This window comes from Medicago sativa, chromosome 7 (genome assembly GCF_051527215.1).
Source record: "Medicago sativa cultivar Bolivia chromosome 7, Bolivia_mono, whole genome shotgun sequence".
In the NCBI taxonomy this organism is placed as follows: domain Eukaryota; kingdom Viridiplantae; phylum Streptophyta; class Magnoliopsida; order Fabales; family Fabaceae; genus Medicago; species Medicago sativa.
The window spans coordinates 100,707,162-100,729,935 of NC_140755.1; the positions used below are offsets into that span (position 1 = coordinate 100,707,162).

General features: G+C 31.2%; 1 protein-coding gene and 1 long non-coding RNA gene across 3 annotated transcripts; both read right to left on the minus strand.

The window, feature by feature from the left end:
- Positions 1-1,504: 1,504 nt before the first annotated feature.
- Positions 1,505-7,551, minus strand: LOC146911257 (endoribonuclease). 2 transcript variants are annotated; one of them, XM_085723439.1, is made up of 9 exons: positions 6,966-7,551; positions 6,398-6,430; positions 5,929-6,011; positions 5,604-5,676; positions 5,017-5,347; positions 4,589-4,920; positions 3,451-3,788; positions 2,515-2,872; positions 1,505-2,092 (listed from the first exon to the last, which is right to left on the minus strand). In XM_085723439.1, the coding sequence occupies exons 1-9, from the start codon at positions 7,419-7,421 to the stop codon at positions 1,877-1,879; spliced, it is 2,220 nt and encodes a 739-aa protein (XP_085579565.1). In that variant the 5' UTR covers positions 7,422-7,551; the 3' UTR covers positions 1,505-1,876. The 2 variants fall into 2 exon arrangements, with proteins under 2 accessions (XP_085579565.1, XP_085579564.1); XM_085723438.1 differs by having other exon boundaries at positions 4,589-4,923.
- A 6,409-nt stretch (positions 7,552-13,960) lies between these two features.
- On the minus strand, positions 13,961-16,037 carry LOC146911258 (uncharacterized). The gene is made up of 4 exons (XR_015019035.1): positions 15,768-16,037; positions 15,608-15,641; positions 15,308-15,424; positions 13,961-14,197 (listed from the first exon to the last, which is right to left on the minus strand). It is a non-coding gene; the product is annotated as an uncharacterized LOC146911258 (long non-coding RNA).
- Positions 16,038-22,774: the final 6,737 nt, after the last annotated feature.

Genomic DNA, 22,774 nt, shown 5'->3' on the forward strand with positions numbered 1-22,774 from the left:
AAATTTCATTTTTCCAGAATTTTTATTTTTTTTAGAAAATTTCAAAATTTTATTTTTTCATAATTTTTATTTTTCAGAATTTTTTAATCTTTTTTATTTTTTTAGAATTTTTCATTATTTTTCATTTTATTATATTATTTTATTTTTTTAATCATTTTTTATTTTTATTAATTTTTCCGGAATTTTTAAATTTTTCCCGTATTTTTTCAATTTTTTCATTTATATTAATTTTTCAATTTTCCAGAATTTTTTAATATTTTTTTTCAATTTTTTATTAATTTTTCATTTTTCCTGATTTTTTTAATATTTTCAGAATTTTTTTTCAATTTTTTTATTAATTTTTTAATTTTCCTGATTTTTTAAATGATTTTAATTATATTTTTCATTTATTTAATTAAAAAATGATTTTTTATTTATTTTTAATTTAATAATTACCCATGTGGCATGCCACATGGGCGTTGACCGGTCAAAATTGAAAAAAAGGACCAAATATGCAAAGGGGCTAAAACATAGGGGACCAAAATTGTAGTTTTCAAACTTAAGGGGCCAAAATCGCAACTTTTTGAAAGATAGGGGGCCAAAGTTGCACTTTAGCCAAATAATTAATATTTCAGATTCATCCAGTACCAAAATCGAGTTTAAGAACGAAATGAAATGAATTTTAGTGACAAAGTTTTAATTTTTTAAGGGCTTCACAAATCCTCTCATATGACCATCCGAAGATAAAAAGAGAGCAAAGCCAGCAATTGAGTTTTTGGAGACTGGTGTAGGACTTAGGAGACAACGTCATAATAAGCTAAAATGAAAAGACAGAAAATATTCCAACGTGTACACCAGGTCATCCCGCGAAGAAACAGTGAAAGGGGATGAGGTGGCTTTTTATTATTTGAGTGTGTTTAAAGAGTGTCAAAAGATGTGACCCTAGCATTCCTCTTTCAACTAATGTTGATCGACTCCCCAGTTGTTTGTGTTACCCTTAGTTTTGTTTAAAGAAAAAATAAATTAACCAAAAATTAAACATGAACAAATTTTATCATTCTTTATAAGTTAACAAGTCTCAAAACTGATGGAGATAGCTTAGCCTAAAATACTAGTCTTCATGGCTTAAGGACCACATTGAACACTTTTATCTGCTCAATGTGGGACTCCTAGCAATAAATTGTTAGAGAGTACGCATTCGAACGATGCAAATTTGGTAATTTGTTTACTCGAGAATTAAAAACTAGACATTGATGTTCATCTATAAAGCTAGAAGATGGATCTAAGGTAGATATAAAGTAGAACTAGTCGTTGAGGTTGCAAGATCAAGCTTTTACCAATGAGCCGACACCTCTTGAACAATTAAAAAGAGTTTCACACCAAGCGGAAAAGACAAACAGATTCCCGACAGTTTGTAACTTTCCCGTCATACTTAGTTAATTGTTAAGCTAACCTAAAATTGATCTACGGTTTGTAACTTTGTTAACAAAAGGCAAAGTTACGTAGGTGATCCAAACCCAAGACAAAAATAATCATCTCATTATAAGATTGACCAAAAAGATAAGAAACAGTTTGGGTTTACAGTACACCTATCTATATAAATTACATTTTGAAAAAATTATACAGCATTCCATACATCTGAATATTGCAGATTATGTTTAATTCATAAAATTAAAAGGGTAGCTCCGGAATTTTATCAGACCTTGGCGAAGATCAATGTATAGTCTGCTCTGCCCAAATTTTTTTAAAATCACCGCCAAGTCAGCAAAAGAACCTAAATGGCTGAATCTATTCCATTGGTCCTATTTGATATTTTTTTAATTAAAAAATAAGGTTAATGCAACAAAATTGAAAAGGAAAAAAAAAAACCTTGCACATCAGCTGATAATTGATATACTCAGTATTTCTGAGCCAGTAATTCGCAGGTCACTACATCATCTATGGATGAAGCAGACCGCCCAGCACCTGTAACAGGAACTATGTTGAAGATTGGCTCACAATTTTTAACTTCCCTCTGACTTATTTGAGAAAGTTCAAAAAGTGCATTGCAGAACATAGGCTGTATCAGGTCCACTGACATTTGAAGGCTTACTGGAATGTAGAACCTCAAACTCTGCATGACATGAGAAAAGAATTCAAAATGTTAAATTGTCCGAGAAAGATTAGGACCATACAAAACAAAAAGGGGCAGTAGAATAATAAATTTGATCACTGGCCTTTTTATCTTAAGTTTATTACAATTTGCTAGTGTATTTTGTTAATATCCTATATTGTACTCCATCTCAGGCCCAAAAATGCATGGATGCCTTATGAAGGCAAAAGAACACAGGGAGCCATACAAATTATTTGTATCTATAGTATCTCCCTCCCCAAAACGATTGAGGAAGAAAGTACAATCTAGAACGGAGATTATCGATGAAAAATCATTTTGAAAACAGGAAATGGGTTTCATACCGAATGCACAGCAAATATATGTTTGAAACAATGGAGGAATAAAATTAATCTGGTATGTGATATTTTGATAAATATACTAACCATTATATCTTTCCATGCAAAGTCGTTATCTATTAGAACTTTGTCAAGAAGATAAATGCAGAACTTTGATAACTGCTCCATTCGTGATTTAGGTAGAGAATATTGACCATTATTATTGACATTATCAGTAGGCAAAGAATCAGGAGATATCTTTGCAGCCAGATCACTTGTGATTGACAATATAATGGCACATAGCTTTCCGGGAATCACACATTTCTGAAAGCAAGAATCATGCCAACTTTCGTGCTTGAAACCCCAATAACATGATGTCTTCGAACATGATCTTTCTGTGATGGTCTCAATTTCTACATCTGCACCATCCTCGACATAAAGAATGGGCTTCACTTCAACATATGCTCTGGAAAGACATCACACATATATTCACCCAAAACAATCGTTAGCAACCATGACAAATATTTTGAGGAATTATTAAAAAAACCAAGGAACCAGTAAAAAATGGAATGCAAAGAAAAAAAAAAATCCAGATTACATAACATATGTTTGAAAATGACTCAAATCACACAAACCAAATAGGTGTCCATTTTTCTTTTGTATTTTTTACTTTCTGTTTCTGAGTAGCTTAAAGTGTACTCCCTCCGTCCTAAATTATAAGTCACTTTGGAGAAAACTTTGTCCCAAATTGTAGGGTGTTTTACAATATCAATTAAACATAAATGTTTCTTATCCTTTTATACCCTTGACTATTTATTACTCTCTCTTCTTCTCATTCTATTAACTTTTCTTTCCCATACCATTAATAAAGGACAATTTTGTAAAATAACTCATAAATCTTAAAATCGCAAACGAAACGTACTTTAAATAAATTATAAGATAGCAAATTATAATCTCTAAACCTATACAAATGGGCCTTCTTGACTAATTGCACATCAATGGAATGATGATCAAACAAGATGCATAGTTAAGAAACTAGAGTACCTTTTTGGTAGATCAGGAACAAGGACATAAAGGAATATGGGTTCTAATGTTATGCACTTTTTGCCTCCCTGTGATTCAGCTATCTTCATTTGTCTGAGGATTGTTTCTTGTTTCTTCTCGATATCGAGTCTCTCCAATAAAGTGATATTTTTAGAACAGTAAATAACAAAACCAATTGCAGATGTCGATATTGAACAGTTAAAAGATTTTGCCACTGCTTCACTGTTTTTTAGTGCCTGTTCCAGTTCAACCCCAGGGCCTCCACTGCAAAGGTTCATGGTAGGAGGGTCAAGCCCCAGTTGACCAGCCATGTGAAGTATACCCTCATGCAAGGTTGCCTGCAAAGTAAAGAAGCATTAGAAATTACAGAAGAGTTACCAGATAGCATTTGAAATTGGATAGTTGTATCATAAATTAGATTTGTTATGTTAAAAACAGTATGAAGTAAGCAAACCCTAAACTTAGTGAACTTCACTGTTCAATTATACTGTTATTTGTCTATGTTTCCTCCTTTAATAAGAACACCCCAACTCGTAGTTACAATGCCCTAACATATTTAATTTAAGGATGAAGGAATGAAGTACAAGGAATTAAAGTATCATTTTGGGGATCAACCAAAATTAGTTTAAACACACCGCAGACATATATTTCACTTAAGAGACTTTAACAACAAACTTCTACACATTCTATGAATTGCTTGAGTGAGAGCACTCGAACCCTTGATAGTTATGTATGAAAAAGAATAAATGCACTTTACATTTACATGAACAATAAAAAATAAAATTCAATTAAACTATTTCCAATGATTTTTTAAATCTTGTCAAATTGTATTATACTAATTGAAACTGACATGATACTGTTTGGACCAGTGCCAGAATATTTCACAATGATTTCAGAATAGCTAAATCCCACTTCCAAAGAATAAACAGTTCCTATATGATGCTAATCAAATTAAAGAAACACAAAGTAAAGGTTTGTCCTAAATCAACTTGAATCGACAATAAGCAGCTTCAACAGCTACCGATAATGTCCCAAGTCAATATTCACAATAATATTAATGAAGCAGGAAATAGATGATATATGTAATCTGGCTTTTCTGTTGATAAATAATCGACAACTGCTAGCAGTGCGTGTTTACCTGGCTGTATGGCCCAATACAACTAGGTGCCCAACTAGAAATACTCTGCACATGCAAAACCTTTTTATCTTTATTATTTGCTACCAAAACTTCAACGTATGCTCTACTAAAATCCATCTCAAGTAGAGGCATTTCAACTGTACTTCGAGATGGGACGCCAAATGGGCACCTCTCCTGTGTTATAAAATTCACATATGTCTCATTTGCCTCAGAGAACTTATTCATGTCATCGATGTAGAGGTGTATATAGAGTACATTCTCCCAGCCAAAATCAAACGCTGCTAGTTGCAATTCAATTTTCCTCAAAATAATCTTTAAATCTTCCTGCAAATCTGCTATAAAGAAATAAAAGCGATGTGTCAAAGAACAAAATAATGTGGAAGAGTAAGACGCAACTCAAATCATTAAGAACATAGAATAACTGTTACCATTGCATGAATCTTGCAACCAGCAACACATGGAGAATGTGTTCATGTTATTTGTTCTTGAAATGTTAAATTTATGTTCTACGACGTCAATTGGATAAGTGCAATCAAGAGGCTTGCATATGGCTTCCGAACTTTCTAGACCGTCATGCACTTCAAACACAGATCCCAATTTCTGAATAGAAATCTCATGTATTTTGTCTTGTGTTTTTAAAGAGTGGTCGTCTGCCTTGTTTTCCAAATGAAATGCAACGGGATGAAGGACTCCCACAGGAGCTATGGAATCTGAAGAGTGCATCACAACTTGATATCTGTCGAGCACAATGCGAGCATTCTGAAAGAAAAAAAATATATAAGGAACGAATAGATAACAGAAGAAAATGGAAGAAAAATATTGATCATAAGTTTGAGGCACAATTAGTAATAAATTTACAAGATTAAATTTTCAAGATCAGTAGGAACACAGAACAGACATTGAAAATGAACGAGTGTAAATTGAGCCCAGTTTTATGGAAAACTGAGGATCATATGACAATAGCAAAAAAATAAACAATTCTCAGTTAACCACACCAATGGTGGTAGGAACTTACAATAAAGAGCGGGCAATCAAGAGTTAATGTTTCATATTCCCCTCCTTCTCCGCAAACATTGATTCCATATGACCTGTCAAAAAGAGTTACACAGAATTCATTTATATGCAAAAACACCATAGAATAATGTCAATCTACATACTTCAAAGAACATATACATACATACATCTCTCTCTCTCTCTCTCTCTCTCTATATATATATATATATATATATATATATATATATATATATATATATATATATATATATATATATATATATAGACACACACACACACACACACACAAACACAAAGAAAAGGAATGTTGAACATATTTGACATACTCTTTCAATTTATGCAAGTAAGCATTTAACGAGGCTAATTCTTTACCCAAGTGCTTTGCAGGATCCAAACCCATGGCAGCTACCTTGTGAAATAGATAAAGAATTAAATTCCAAAATAACAATTATCCAAGTACATAAAATTACAAAAACAGGTGAATTCCTATGTAAAAGGAAATGGTTTCACTTGTTTAAGTCTTTCATATTTTGGCTGCATATCTCTCATACTCAACAACCATATATTCAAAGCAACCCTATTTTTAAGAGTATATAGCCGCATTAGCATATCATGGAACCTTTAAATGTTGTCCATTGATTGATATCGGTTGAGGAGCTCAATATGATCTAAGATCTCTCTGAATGGATGATAATTGAGAAGAGCCGTATGATAGGAACATAGGAATTCCTCCCATATACAAATTGAAAAAAGAGAGCAATATAGTCAATAAAAGCAAAGTCAAACAAGTTATACCTTCACAGTTACAGCTACTATTCCATTTGCAATCTGGTCAGGACCAAAACAGAGTTAGAATTATTTGAACAGCAGCAGCAACAACAACAACAACAACCAAGTCTTATCCCACTGATTGGGGTCAGCTACATGGATTAAAAGACGTCATAATACTCCATCATATACCATATTTCTATCTAATGCATTAATCTCTAGATTTTCTTAATAGTTTCTCTCATAATTTTTCTAGGTCTTTCTCTGTCTCTAGTGATCTGACGACTATGTTCCATCTGATTTACGCTCCTAACTACAAAAAGTAAGGGTCTTCTCACTACATGTCCAAACTACCTAAACCTAGTTTCCACATCTTTTCTACTACAGGTGCTACCAAACTCTCTCTCTCTCTCTTCCTAATGTTGTCATTTCTAATCATATCTCGTCTCGTCTCGTCTAGTCTTACCACACATCCAACACAACATCCTCATCTCTTCTCTGTTACACTTAAGTCACGAAGAAAATATTAAAATCTACATAAACATAAACATAAACATAAACAATTGCACATACATGCAATACAACAACCAATTACCATTTCATTGAGGAGCAAGGACTGATCTTGTTTCCACAAATACGCCAAAGAAAGAAGACCTAACCTCGAACACACACATTCAACGCGAAGTCTCTGATAATCAGATGCAATGGCACCAGAACACACAGCAGTAACAGAAGGAATCTGCCTTTTGACTTCGCGTAACAGAATATACATATCTTCAACTTCATCACCTTGAGTCCTTTTATAACCAAGCTCAAGATGCTTTGATGAACCTTGAATTCTCCTCCTGAACAATGGCAATCCCATACATTCAGCATATTTGATGATAATTTGATGCCCAACAGTTTGATACATGTAGCTATCGAGTTCGTCGACGGAATCATCAACCGGCATCAGATTCGCCAACGCGACGATCTGATGGCCGTATTGAATACACTTCATCATGGCGTAGCAACTGTCTTTGCCGCCGCTAACAAGTGCAACCACCTTCATCTTTGGGGAAGTTGAGTTTAGTGTGACTCCAACAATTACGATGCAGCAACCGGTAGAGCAGCAGCGCCGGTATCTCACTTCTGTTGTTTTTAGGTTTTAGTCCCAGTTGAATTAATTGAAGGACTAATTTGTCCCTTCATTGAAAATGTGAAGGACTAAGTTAGTACCCCCTCCGTTCCAGATTAACCGAGTCATCTGCTCATTTCACGTCTATTAAAGAAATATGTATATATGAATGAGAGAGAAAATGGTGTTAAAATGTTGTTGTTAAGTACGAGTGCATTTTCCACTATCGTAAATGCAAAGTGAAATATATTGAATTGAGAGTGATGAAAATAATATTAATTAGAGTTATATTTGAAAAAAAATAATTAATGTTGTATTGAAAAGTGAAATGGATCAATTTTTTTGGGACATTATTTTTTTGCAAATTGTTCACTTCACAGTAGGAGTAGTATTTTTTTTATAAAAATATCGATTAATATGAGGTGATCAATTTTATCATTTATATATATATTGATTTTGTTTAAAGCCAAACAATATTATGTATGGATTAGTCCAATAAAAGTAGTAACAGATGAAATCGAACATGATATCTTACAAGCACATTTTAAAGTCAGGTCAACACCATGAGATCAACTCAAGTGAGTTCACTTGTTAAAAATTGATCTTTGCTCTTACATTTTTAAGTTCACCAAAAAAAAACGTTTGGTTGTTTGTTTCAAGTTTAAGATTTACATCTATGGGAATACATGGAGAGAGACAGAGGCGGATGCTTGTACAACCAAGGGGTAGCTATGGCTAGCCAAAAAAAAAAAATTATTGAGTCAGTAGGTATATTTTTATATCTAGCTACCTCTAATAGTATATATTTGGCTACCCTAAGTTTGATTTTAGGTGCAATATATATATATATATATATATATATATATATATATATATGGCCACTTCGTAAAAATATTGTTAGCTACGCCGCTGGACAGAGAGGTGTGTGTTTGGTTCAGCTTTGGATAGAATTGATTCTAACAGAATTGATTCTGATAGAATTGATTCTGACATAATTGATTTTGAGAGAATTGATTTATGTTTGGATACAATAATGTAGAATTGATTAAACGAAATGGATGTTGTTTGGATAGATTTGATCAAAATTGCTTTTGAATGTATAATTACTAAAATGGACATAGTTAAATACAAATAAATGAATATAGTTGAATGTAGATCAATATTAAATATAGATACATTATTGAATTTAAATAAATAAATTTTTCTATATATTAATTTAAAAATAATAAATATGATCATTAAACTAAAGTTTTTGACAAAATATCTGTTCTATATATTTTAGATTTTTTGATAAAAAATATATAAGTTAAATAATAATAGAGCTGGTTGCCAAAAATGATAAAATACAACGCAAAAAAATATATAGTAAACCTAGACGGAAAAATCATAAAGAAAGATCCAAAATTTGGTAATTCACGACTAGGGGTGGAAATAGGCTAGGCCGGGCCGGGCTTTGTAAGGCCTAAGTCTGGCCTACTTCAAAAATTATAGGCCTGAGCCTGGCCTATTACCCGTCATAGGCTCATTTTCGAGGCCTGGCCTGGCCTATTTAAAGGCCCGATGAAGCCTGGAAGCCTATTTAAAAGCCTATTTTACACCAAAGCCTAGCAACACATATAAGCCTACTACTAAATAGGCCAAAATTTACGAAGGCCTAAAGCACATGAATATATCTGCAACTAAATAATGAAATCTTATGAAGGTATAATCACAACAATATATGTGCTACTAAATAACTAATCTTATGAAGGTTTGAGTTTATGAGAAAAAAAACTTCAACGATATCAATAATGGAAGATATATTATACATAAAAAACTTAATAGGCCGGCCCGACGAGCTTAATAGGCTTTTTTGTAAGCCTTAGCCTGGCCTATTTAATTAAATAGGCTTTATAAAAAGCTTGAGCTTGGCCTTGTTAATAAACGAGCTGGGCCGAGCTAGGCTTTAAATAGGCTAGGCCATAGGCCCCTGTCGGACGGCCTGGCCTGTTCCCACCCCTATTCACGACCATAAATGTTTTATATTTTCTGGGGCTAATATTAGGGATGGCAAAGCGGGCCGGCCTGCCTCATTGCCCCGTTTAAGCCCGCTAAAAACGAGACGATACGAGCCGAGTCAAATTTTGTGACCGAGTCCAAAATCTCACCCCGCCCCGTTTAGTGGCGGACTTGCGAGTTGGCGGGCCGGCCCGCCAAACAAAAAACTTTCGTTTTTTTACAACGTAATTGTTAAAAAAAACCATGTTGCTTTTATTGTAAAAAAATATAAAAGAATAGGTAGCAAGTAAATTCATGAAAAATAAGATAATTATCAAATTGTCGAATTCAACATCATAAATAATATCAAAATAAGGCAAATGCGCAACATAAAACAAATCCAACAACCAAATTATAAAATAAGTCTCAAAATAAATAAACTTAACAACCAAGATAAATTCAAAAACATAAAATAAGTCTCAAAATAAATAAGGGTTAAATATGTTTTTGGTCCCTATAAATATGTCAACTTTTCGTTTTAGTCCCTCTAAAATTTTCTTTCAACTTTTAGTCCCTATAAAATTTTCAATCTTCACTTTTGGTCCCTCTTTTAAAGTAAACTCATATGTAGAATTCATATTTTTTAATAAAATTTTCCAGAAAAATTCAAAATATTATAAGAATCACTCCAAAAAAAATTTAGAATTTTTTAAGAAAACATGAATTTAATATGAATTTTTATATTTTTTACGGTTAAAAATTCATATTTAATTTGTGTTTTGTTAAAAAATTCTAATTTTTTTCAGGAAATTGTTTTAGAATATTTTACACATTTCTGCAAAATTTTATTAAAAAATACATAAATTAAGTTGAAAATAGGGACCAAAAGTAGTGATTGAAAATTTTATAGGGACCAAAAGTTGAAGGAAAATTTTAAAGGGACTAAAACGAAAAATTGACATATTTATAGGGACCAAAAACATATTTAACCCAATAAATAACAACCAAAATAAGTCCAAAAGCATAAAATAAGACTCAAAATAACAAATTGAAACACGAGTTAAGCGGGCCGGCCCGCCCCACGCCATACCCGCCCCATATTTTAACGAGACGAGACGAGTCGAGCCAACTATAGAAAGCGAGTTCAAAACTTCGACTCAGCCCGCCAAAAATAGCGGGCCGGCCCGGCGAGTCAGACTCGTTTTGCCACCCCTAGCTAATATGGTTCGTTGAATTTTTTGATTAAATTTGGTTTATCAAATTAAATACAAACCAAAAATAAGATTTGATAAAGGACAATAAAGGAAAATAATGGTTGTAGTAATTAAAATATAAAATTTAGTGGATAATTGATTCTTGTAAACTCAAAAGCTAGGAATTGTAGTTTCAACCATAATTGCTTTTGAAGATGAGAATTGATTTTGAGAAGCTGAACCAAACATGTTGGAATTGCTAGTTTTCAATTTTAAAGCTACCAGGATTGCTTTTGAAGGATGTAGAAGCTGAACCAAACAGACAGGAGGATGTATTGGATTAAGATTCTAAGGGATTTTAAAAGATTTTTTAATTATGAAAAAGTCTTGTGGTATTCAATTAAAACTTTTTGCAATTTAAAAGAAGTCTTGTGGTATTCAATCAAGATTCTTTATCATTTTAAAAAAGTCTAGCGGAATTCAATCAAGACTTTTCATCACTTAAAAAAAGTCTCATCCTATTCAAAATCATTCAAATTTCAAATGATTGTTTAATAAAGAGTAAATTACACTTCCCTCCTCTCTAAGATGCTTGAATTAAACTCACCCTCCCCTCTTATGTTAAAATATACAATCCCCTCCCCTCTTATTCAAAACATATTATAAAACTTTTCACTCCCCTCCCCTAAGAGAAGCTTGAATTACATTCTCCTCCCTTCTTATGTTAAAATCTACATTTTACTCCCTCAATATTTTATTTTATTTCTAATAATCTAGCAAAAATAATAATAATCTAACACATTTCGAAAAAAATTGTATTACGGCTTTATTTTAATATAATAAAAAATTGAATACATATTTTTCGCTATTTTTTATTCACAATTCCATTAACATGTAGTTTTAAACCCTATTATAGAATATGAAACAACCCAAAATAAAATTAAAATATGTAAAAAATTACTAAAGACAATAAAATAGGGTTATTTAAAAGTTAATTTTATACTCCAAATTATAAAATCAATAGCAAGGTATTTAAATTTAATTATCATTGTCATTTCAATTATAAAGAAATGAATTATTTTTTCTTAAATGGTGATTCAAAATTAAAATATATCATAAAAATATTTATTTATGTTAAATAGATTAAAGTGTAGATCATATTTAATTATTAAGGGAGGGGGTTGTAATTCAAGCATCTTACAAGGGAGGGGAGTGTTTATTTTAACATAAGAGGGGAGAGGAGTGTAATTCAAGCATCTTTGAGGGGAGGGAAGTGTAATTTCCTCTTTAATAGATTAGATTTTGATGGATTTTGTGAGATTTTCTAGTGAAATTTTAACAAGAAAAAGTCTTTCATGAAAAGATGAGATTTATTGGGATTGTTTTTTTTGAAAAGTTTACTATCTCTTTCTTATCCCTTCTTCCTTCTATCTTCTCTCTCCTCTCTCTCCTCTCTTTTCTCCTCTATCTCTCTCCCTGTCTCTCCTCTCTTTTCTCCTCTCTCTCTCTCTCTCTCTCTCTCTCTCTCTCTCTCTCTCTCTCTCTCTCTCTCTCTTCTCCCTCTCTCTCTCCTCTCTTTTCTCCCTTCTCCCCCTCCTCTCTTCCCCCCTCTCTATCTCTCATAAAAATAAAATAAAAAATAAGAGTATGTATTGAAAATATTATGATAGAGGGTGTGTTGTAATCATTTCTTTTCAACGAGTCTTTAACATTCATAAAATCTTTTGAAATCTGATAAATTCATAAAATCTTTTAAAATCCTTTAAATTCTTATTTGAAATCCAAATTGAAAATTCTGATAGTCTTTTAAAATCATAAAAGTCATTAAAATCCTACAAAATCTTTTAAAATCTTCGAGACTTTTTTAAGCAAAAATTGTCCTTTAAAATCCTAATCCAATACACCCCCCTAAATATACCCATGTTTATTACAAGATTGAGAATATTAAAATTTTAAAGTTTCTTATGAATATTCATCGGTGTGTCAAAACAATTACTTTTTTTAAATACCTAGGAACAAATCTTCTATCTTTATATTCTTGAGTATGTTGTTCTTAGGAATATTTTTGAGTTTGTTAAACAAACGCTCCCTTACATTTTTAATAACTGCTCTTCCCACCACCCCTCAATACTTTGAAACAAGAAAATTGTGTAAAAAATAAAAGAAAAAGTCTAAGACATGCCCCCTTAGGTTTTTAATTGTTATTTCACGAATGTCTCACGATTCACGAATACATTTTCATTGTTACATCTCGTTTGACGCAATATATGAGTGGTTGGCAAAGTATATTACTAGGTATATAAAACTTATAAAGTTTACTACAATTTAAAGTTTGTGGCCGTCATTTCTCTACAATAAAAACTTTTTCCATAATAATAATGATAATAGTAATATACAAGAAAAAACTTTTTCCATAATAATAATGATAATAGTAATATACAAGAAAGTTACATTTTCTTCCCTTGAGGTTTTATTAAATGACATCCATACTCCTAATTTGAATTTTTTTTTTTACCTCCCCTCATGTTTACTATGTTGGTCACGTTCCGTTACCAAACTTTCCAGCTTCCTTCCATGGCTACCTTTAAAATTGAAACCCATTCTCAACTTCCTTACAAGTAATTGAAGCAAAATTCATCGTATTTTCCCAAATCAGAGCATTGCAACATGAGATAAAAAAGAGTGTATTTTTAAATTGGTAGATTCAAAAATCAACATGTCAGACCAAAATAAATAAATTAGTTGAATAAAGATTGTTGTCGAGTGATTTATATTTGCTGTTATGTACTTTAGTTATATTCTGTGAGTTGAATTTTCTTTCAAAACTTGCAGATTCATCTTTTCAATTGGTTAAACTGCATATTTACAAAATTCATATAATAAACAACTTCAAATTAAAATTCATGTTGGAATGAACTTGATACATGACCATGAAGAATAGAAGAAAACAGAATTTATGCAATATGTATAAAAAAATTCAACTTTTAAGAGTTCATGGTAGCATAAAATACACATAGTTAACGGTGATAATTGGTGTTAATAGTGGAAGGATGATGTTTGTCAATTTGATAACAAAATAAAGGAGGTTTGTGTTCAGTTTAAAACTAGAGGGAGTGTTTGTGTTATTTAACTAAACCTCAAGAGAGGTCAGTGTAATCTACCATAGTTTTTTTGACTAAGCAATTTACCATAGTTTTATTTAGAAAATTGGGCATGTATCTTCGATGTAAGCTAAACTAGATGGTGCACCCGCGCTTCGCTCGGGTCGATAATGAACACAGTAAATTAAAAGCATGTTAAATATAATCTAATTGAAATTTCATTACAAAATCACATGAGTAACAATAACAGGAATTAACAATTCATTATATCAGACACGTTAAATACAACAAAGTATTCTACACCCGTGCGTACACGTAATAATATCAGTCACTAAAAACAGCTAAACATTTTCCTTCAAAAAACATCTAAGCATCCAACTGGCACCGGTGCGAATACGTTTGCATCTTTTATTGTTGTCTTGCTTATGAGGGCTTCCAACTGCAAAAATGAAGAGAATGATAGAAATTTAATGATGAATACCATAAAAGGATGTAAGTGTCCTGTCGATTGACTTCTCATTCATATACAAAAGAACCCAATCACATACAGAACTGAAATATATAGAAAAAGCAAAGAAATTGGAACGAATAATTGCAATCACGAAGCTCAAGTAAGAGCACTACCAATACCAATTATAATGTCATGTATACCTAATTGAATTATAACTACTAATTTTATCTTGGATGGACAAATGCAGATTAGTGTATGATATATACAATTTTACCTGTAAGTATACAACAAAGTAAGTAAAGAACTAAACTTATTAGAGAAGAAATGACATAGAAAAAATGAACAGATCAGCAGAATCTCTGTTTACAAAATAATGAAAAGAAATTGGAGAAACACATTTTTGAAGAAATTGGAGAAACTAACAACAATACTATAAAGTCATGATCACAATAGAGATCACATTTATCTATCTATAGTTAGATGCATAGTAGTCATCTTTAATATGTCAACTTATAAAGAATTGAATACAAAATGCATAAAAACTCATATGGCCTCCCATTATAGATGTCACGGGTAAAGAAACTTCTCATGCTTGCGAACCAATATGCACAATATATTGTGAATATCAAATATTGAGTGGTAAACTTGTAAGATAGAGTATATCAATAGCACACAATAAAATTACAGAAATTGAATACATGCGTGAATAAGCTAAAGATTGAAGAATAGAAAGAAAGAAAAAAATGTCTTCAAAATGAGAAAATGATTTAATCTACATGACTATGTCTAGTGTAAATCTAGCTATGCAAAAAGAAGTAGCTTGATATGCATAGTAAGGCAAATTGTGATTCCTGAAATATATATGGTAATAGAAACAATCAAAATCAAAATAAGTGATATTTGTGAAGTAACAAACATGCACAATCTCAGAGACGTAGATCAGCAACATTCAATTTTTGCATCAACACAAATGAATATGCAATCAAAGTCACAAATTAAATTTAGTAAAAGTAAGAAACAATCAAAAAAGTGAAATTTGAGAAGTAAACACCCTAAGTGATGTACAACGACAGAGAAGTATACCATTGTGAAACATACCATTACTGCGAGCTGCTATAGGTAATCACCACTGCATGAACTGTCACCACGAGCTACAATACAACAATATTCAACCAGTGCAGAAAATAACCTGTGTAAGCTAGCACAGAGAGCTTTCTGCCAACAATATGGATTTTTTAATAACTTCATTTTAGAAAGGAAAGAATAAAAATGAAGATAGATTGAACAATCAAGAAGGTGAATTAAAGAAGCAAACTAAATTCACATATTTTCAATAAAAAAACTGAAAACCTATTACAATAAAAATACTTTTAGCATCGAAGAAGCTGTCACGCTCACTCAGTTTGCACGCTCACTTCGTCTGCCTCAAATTCTGAAAATAAAATACCAGACAAAAAAGACACAACACAGTGAGACAAAAGCTAAAAAAACAAAATCAGAACAACAAAAAGGAAAAAGTGAAATAACTGAAGTGGAAAGAAACTTGACAAAGGGTCACCTTCTCATCAAAGCTTCACTCTCCATCATCTTCAACATTTGAACTCAAACCTATCAGCACCGCCATCATAAGATACGGAAAAAAAAAATCATAAATCTAAAAGAGAAAACGAAAAAGATGAAAGAAATGAACATATAAGGAAATAGGAATGAGACTTGCCTCGATTAAGTTCTAGTGATCCTTTTATCAAACAGTTCGAATGCAAAGTAGCTTTTATCAAAGTAAATGACTCATACTTGATGCTAAATTTCGTACAGCTATAAAAACATCACATTCCCATTTCTACAATCTTGATGCCATTCCATGGCTAACTCTAGTGGAGGTTTGGCTACTACTTCATACACATCGTCCAAATTTGTATGCGGCCACTCTGTCAGACACAAATCAAATCGAAATTCTAACATCAACATCAACAAATTCCACACCAAAATCAAGATTATCATTAATTTTATAGTGAAAATCTAGTTTACTTATCTCAATTAATATAACATAAATTCGAAGGAAGGATCCTTTAAAAAACCAAAAAAATCTTTCAAGGTTTGTGTTATTTAACTAAACCTCAAGAGAGGTCAGTGTAATCTACCATAGTTTTTTTGACTAAGCAATTTACCATAGTTTTATTTAGAAAATTGGGCATGTATCTTCGATGTAAGCTAAATTTATACTTACATGTAATCAAATTCAAACGTTTTGCGTTTATTGTAAAATTACAGTTAGCATTTGTTTGTTTCCACACCTACAAGATAGTAGTAGACTCACGATTTTGTTCAAGCCAGTATTATTAGGTGCATTTACCATGGGAAAGGTTAATCCTTTCCCACCATGGGAAAGGTGAATTTGAACCCTTGATATATTAATAAAAATATTGAATGGTTGAGATTGTCCACTTGCAATCCATTGATGACTTTTTGTTTTAAAGATTTCACAAAAAATTTGACCCCACATGATAAGGTTTAATGATATTTTATTTTATGGATTACTTTTCCCACCCTATGTCTTTCCTCGCGCGCTATATTTTTTCAATTTTACTCATGGTCCGGATTTCGTTTTCCGGATTTCATTGTTAAAATTTTGCAGATGTTTCCGGATTTTAAAATCCGGAATAAATAAATACTGTAAATATGTTTTCCTTAAAAAAAAAAGATATATAGTTTGTGTTGTACTATTGTTACGTTCAGTTTTTTTTAAAAGATTCACATTAATTTTTTTTTTATAGAAAAGTTTAATTTCTGGTGACAAATGGAAGAGTTACGTTTACTTTTTTTATGTTTAACTTTTATTAAGTATAAAAAACTGAAATAAAATAATATTAAAATAAGATTTTATAAAATAAAAATTATTTTAACAATAAAAAAACTCGTAAATTAATCCCTTACCATAAAAAAAAAGTTTGTGAAATTAAAAAAAAAAGTTAGATATCAACAACAAAAAAAAAATGCGTGATAGGGGAGGTGCATTACTAGTGTTAATACTATTAAATATTAACTTTTTGAATCATAGAAAAAACAAACAAAATAAAAGTAACTTGTTTGAGTGCCACATGGAGGTAAAAAATAACCTTTCCCATGGTGGGAAAGGATTAGACTTTCCCATAGTAAATGCCACCGTATTATTAACTTCTCGTTTTTACGGTAAAAAAAGTTTGAAACACATGATTGTGGTGTGGCACGCACAACCAAACACTCATGCGCATACATGACAATATTTTGAGTAATCACTACATATAAGTGTAAAACTATTTTACACTAATAGTGCATATCCATTTTAAAATATAAATTCTCCCATTAGCATTTAAAATGAATAAACCAAACGATAAAATACTAATCTATCTTGTCCCTCTCACAGACACTGTCGGAGTTCACTAATTGCATTTCATTCAATTGACTTGTGAAATCCAAACTGGGATTGTATCAATAATCAATAGTCATGACAAATATGAATTATTTCATTGGGACTTTGGATAATGCCGCATTAATCCCTCTAATGCTTTTGCTTAATTAGTGAGGCCCATAAGCATATTTGGCTTTATTGTTTGTCATAATCTGACAATACACACACATCTTGGCGATATATACATTAAAGCAATGATATTTGAACAACAATTTGACACAACTTTCATGACAACCTTCTTTTTCTCTCTTCTTATTAGTCAAAAACAATGGAGAGAGAAAAAGAAGGAGAGATAGTAAGAATATAATGTGAAATATAATGTGAATATGAGAGAGAAAGTTGTCTTAAAATTATCACAAAATGGTTGTACATATATCATTTATCTATACATTATGAAGCTTCCAAAGTGGAGCAATTCAAGCCACATTGTTTTGACGTAGATGGTTTAATTATGTGATTTGATTACTTAACGATAAAGTATACAGTAACTACAAGTCCAAAACTAGTTGTGTCTTGTCAGTAAACTTAAATGATTTTGGCTTAACTTACTTATTTTTTGTTGATAAAATGATTTTGGCTTAATTATAAATTGATTGAGAATTGAGATTGAGAAATATAATTCCAATTAAATTCGTTAAGATGTCTTTTTCAAATTCAACTAGTGTTAGCAAAAAGCAAAACCCACTTCCCTTTAATTCATCATACAGTTTTGCAATGACCATTTTGTAACTTTCTTGTTTTGTTGATGGTTTAAGCCTTTTTCCCATGATGTTATGCTAATTTTCCAGAACTTTCAGCTGGGTTGTACAACATGGATACCGTAAAGGGAGCCAGCCAACAGCCAAGCCTAGAGTAGGGCCCACGTGGCATAATATTTAATCGTTTGACAAACACTGAAATCTTGGATAAACAAAATGAACTCGTGAGTCGTGATCATGCACCCCCCTTGGTAGTGCCAATGTAGTTTTAGGCAGTGAAACAAAGTTTAGGTGAGGTCTTGAGTAAACACAACACAATTAACCTTATATGGTAAAATGTACAATGATCAATTTATACATGCTCTGCATCCCTAGTGATATTAGAGAATTTATAAATTCATCTCCTAACTTCAAATCCTGGTGGGTCTAAATTCCTAGCTTGTTTCCTTTGGCTAAGGTTAGGATGACCCTGCTCGTTATTTTTTTTTTTAATACTGGTGATCGAATATTTTCTACTCAATTAACCATATATATATCACGCATATGCCGTCTATTTACATATAATAAGCATGGAAATGATAGTAATATTATCTCAATTTGTCAAGCTAATTTGATGTAGCAATCAAAGGAATAATATAATTGACTGTATTCACACGAAAAATAAAAATAAATAATCAATCTTTGCAACTTTTTTACAAGTTTCCTCTTTTAGATGTAATCGTATTTGTGACACGGTAAATTAGACATTTTTTACTGTTGGGTTTCAAAACTTAGGGGGGGTGTATTGGATTTAAAGGACAATTTTTGCTTAAAAAAATCTCAAAGATTTTAAAAGATTTTGTAGGATTTTAATGACTTTCATTATTTTAAAAGACAATCAGGATTCTCAATTTGTATTTCGATGGATTTAAATCATAAGATTTTAAAGGATTTTAAAGGATTTTATGGATTTATAAAATTTCAAAAGATTTTATGAATTTTAAGGATTCATTGAAAAAAATGATTAAAATACACTCTCTATCATAATATTTTCAATACATACTCTTATTTTTTATTTTATTTTTATGAGAGATAGAGAGAGGGGGGAAGAGAGGAGGGAGAGAAGGGAGAAAAGAAAAAGGAGAGAGAGAGAGAGAGGGAGGGAGGGAGAAGAGAGAGAGAGAGACGAAGAGAGAAAAAGAGAGAGAGAGAGGAGAGAGAAGGGAGAAGAGAGAGAGAGGAGAGAGAAGGGAGAAGAGAGAGAGACGAAGAGAGAAGGGAGAGAGAGAGAGGAGGGAGAAAAGAAAGGAGAGAGAGAGAGAGAAGGGAGAAGAAAGAAGGAATAAGGGATAAGAAAGAGATAATAAACTTTTAAAGAAAAACAATCTCAAGAAATCTTATGTCTTCGTGAAAGACTTTTTCTTATTAGAATTTCACTAGAAAATCCCACAAAATCCATCAAAATCTAATTTATTAAACAATCCTTTGAATTTTGAATGATTTTGAATACCATGAGACTTTTTTTAAGTGATGAAAAGTCTTGATTGAATACCTCAAGACTTTTTTAAAATGACAAAGAATCTTGATTGAATACCACAAGACTTTTTTTAAATTGCAAAGAGTCTTCATTGAATACCACAAGACTTTTTCATAATTAAAAAGTCTTTTAAAATTCCTTAAAATCCTAATCCAATACATCCCCCTTAGTTCACCATGTTGAAAGAATTAGTTTGTTCCGCTAGACCTAACATTTATAGGTTTTTACGACTAATTTTACTAACTTATCATCATAAGAAATGATATTTATACAAGCAAGTGCTTCATTGTATCTCCACGAGTTAGATATTTTGGATCTGATGTGGGACCAACCCTCAAGATATCCATTTTTTTTATATACGAGTTAAATTGTCTTTCAAATAAACGAGAAGTCGAACTCGTTTTCATTTTGTAAGAAGATATTTATGACTTTTTCATTCCAACAACATAGTGACTAAAAATTTATAACTTCTTTTAATTGATGCAATAATGGAATTTTGTTAGAAATATAATCATACCCAAAAAATTATTTATCTATTTTTCACTAATAGGCCGGTCATGGGTGTAAATTTGCATGTAAAGCTAAGCATGACAAAGCTTCTTTTGACCACATAATATGAATATGGACCACACGCGTGAAATAATTAATTTAAGACCTTACTGGAAGGACATTTCAACCAAACATATATACTGTTACGATTAAGATAGTTCACAATTCTTAGAAATAAAGCCCTAAAAATAAAAAATGGTTTTTCCCTAGAATCACCCCCCTATATCTTTTTTTTTTCCCTTTTCTTCAATCTAAATAAATGGTTTTTCACATATATCAAGTTTTTCCTTTTGTATTTTTTTTGTGATTTCATCGTCTAAGTGCGACGTTGTGTTGTTCGTCGTCTTGTGCGGCGTTTGATTTCACGTCTATACTTAAAAAAAATACTATTAATTCCATTGATTATGATTGATCCAGTTGCTATAAATATATATTTGTTTGATGTTCATGTTTTTTTTTTGAGTACTTTTTTTAAAATGACCATATTTAAATAGCATTGGTTATTGATATTCTAAAAAGTCGAGCTTAGCTCAGTTGGTATGAACAATGTATAAAAATATGCAAGGGTTCGAACCTCGACAACCACAAAAAAAAAATTGATATTTTGAAAAGGAGAAAAAGCATCTGAAAAAGCATATCTTATTAAATAAAAAATATATGAACAATTTGCAATTGCATTTTATAAAGAGGTGCTCCTATATGCTAAAAATTTACAACAAGATGTAATCATTTTCTCAAATAATAGAAGATGCAATAGTATAAATATAAATATACCATAAATAACCATAGAAAAGATGCAATAGTATAAATATACCATAAATAACCATAGAAAAGCATATAAGCACGCACGTTCTATTGATATCTAACTAGGTGCACCATCTAACTATGTATCCATTTTCTTCTGTGTGCCACCTTCAATTTGTACAAAGCATACATCCATATATTTCCACCTACCATGTTTCCATGCAGCCACTTTATCTATACATTGGATTAGGCCATGCAGGTACTATTAAACAAACAAGCACTCATCACGCATCAGGGTACTTTGTTGCTCGTTTATGCACAAAAACAATGCAAACTTGTCTTCATGTACTACAATGGGGTTCTCCGTGTTAGCGAAAACTTGGAGCATTTTCAATGATTTTTTATTTATTTAATAGAGACTCAAACCTAAGTACATAAGAATTAACTCATATTGTCCATGTTTACAAACAAAATCACCCTAAGTACAATACTTCACTCAACAGTAGGGACAATGATACTAACTCTCATGTTTGACATAGTTTTGATCACTTACACCTTCCTGATCTCTTAATTAATTATGATTTGTTGGGGATGCATAAACTCTTCACTTCCTTTTTATAGAAAACGAAAGTAAGCATCTCGATACACAAACATAGCATAATGGATAAAATTAATTATCTAGTGTTTTTACCATTTACGAAATTAGCGATGTTGAATATCTGGTATTTAACATACTTTATCAAATTTAATTAATGAAATATCATTTTTTTTCTTTTTGAAAAAAATCTCTCTTATATTCCATCATTTATATTATTATTAATTGAAAATTTTAATTAATTTCCGAACAATCACGACTATCCTTTAAACATCCCAAAACACCTTCATCCAACCTCTTATTCTAAAGAGAAATGATATTTTGACAACTACTTTTTGACAACTTTTGGACAACTCTTTCTCTCATACTCACATGATGTTGTTATCCTCTCTCTTCCTTTTTCTCTCTCTATTGTTTTTGACCAATAAGAAGTGAGAAAAACAAGGTTGTCAACAAAGTTGTCATCAAATGGATGTCAAAATATCATTATTCTATTCTAAAAGTTGTTTTTCTTATGGCTTTCAAGTTTGCCATGTGTTTTATGAAGTGACTAGGTGTGCTGACTTGTTGGCTAATAAGGGATGCTCATTGCTTATTTTATTGGATTCTTCTGGTTGATTCTATTATTCATGCTTCCAACCTTTGTTTTAGAAGATGATGTAAGATAAAATCTACAACTACATATTTTGGTGCTTAAGCGATTCATCACCTTTTTTTTTAATGTCATTACTTAATAAATATTCAATGTTTCCGACTTAGTATCTCAAAAAAAAAATATTAGTCGAGTCTCACAAATAACTGGATGTTACTATTATGCAGGGTTAATATATTTATTGTCTCTATAAATATTCAAAATTTAGTTTTTTCCCCTACAAAATAAAATCACAATTTTTAGTCATTATAGAATTTTTCATCAATTTTTTAGTCCCAATATAATTTTTTATAAACATTTTTAGTACATGTAAAATTTTTCGTCATCATTTTTTTGTTCTTAAAAATGCTAAAGAAAAATATT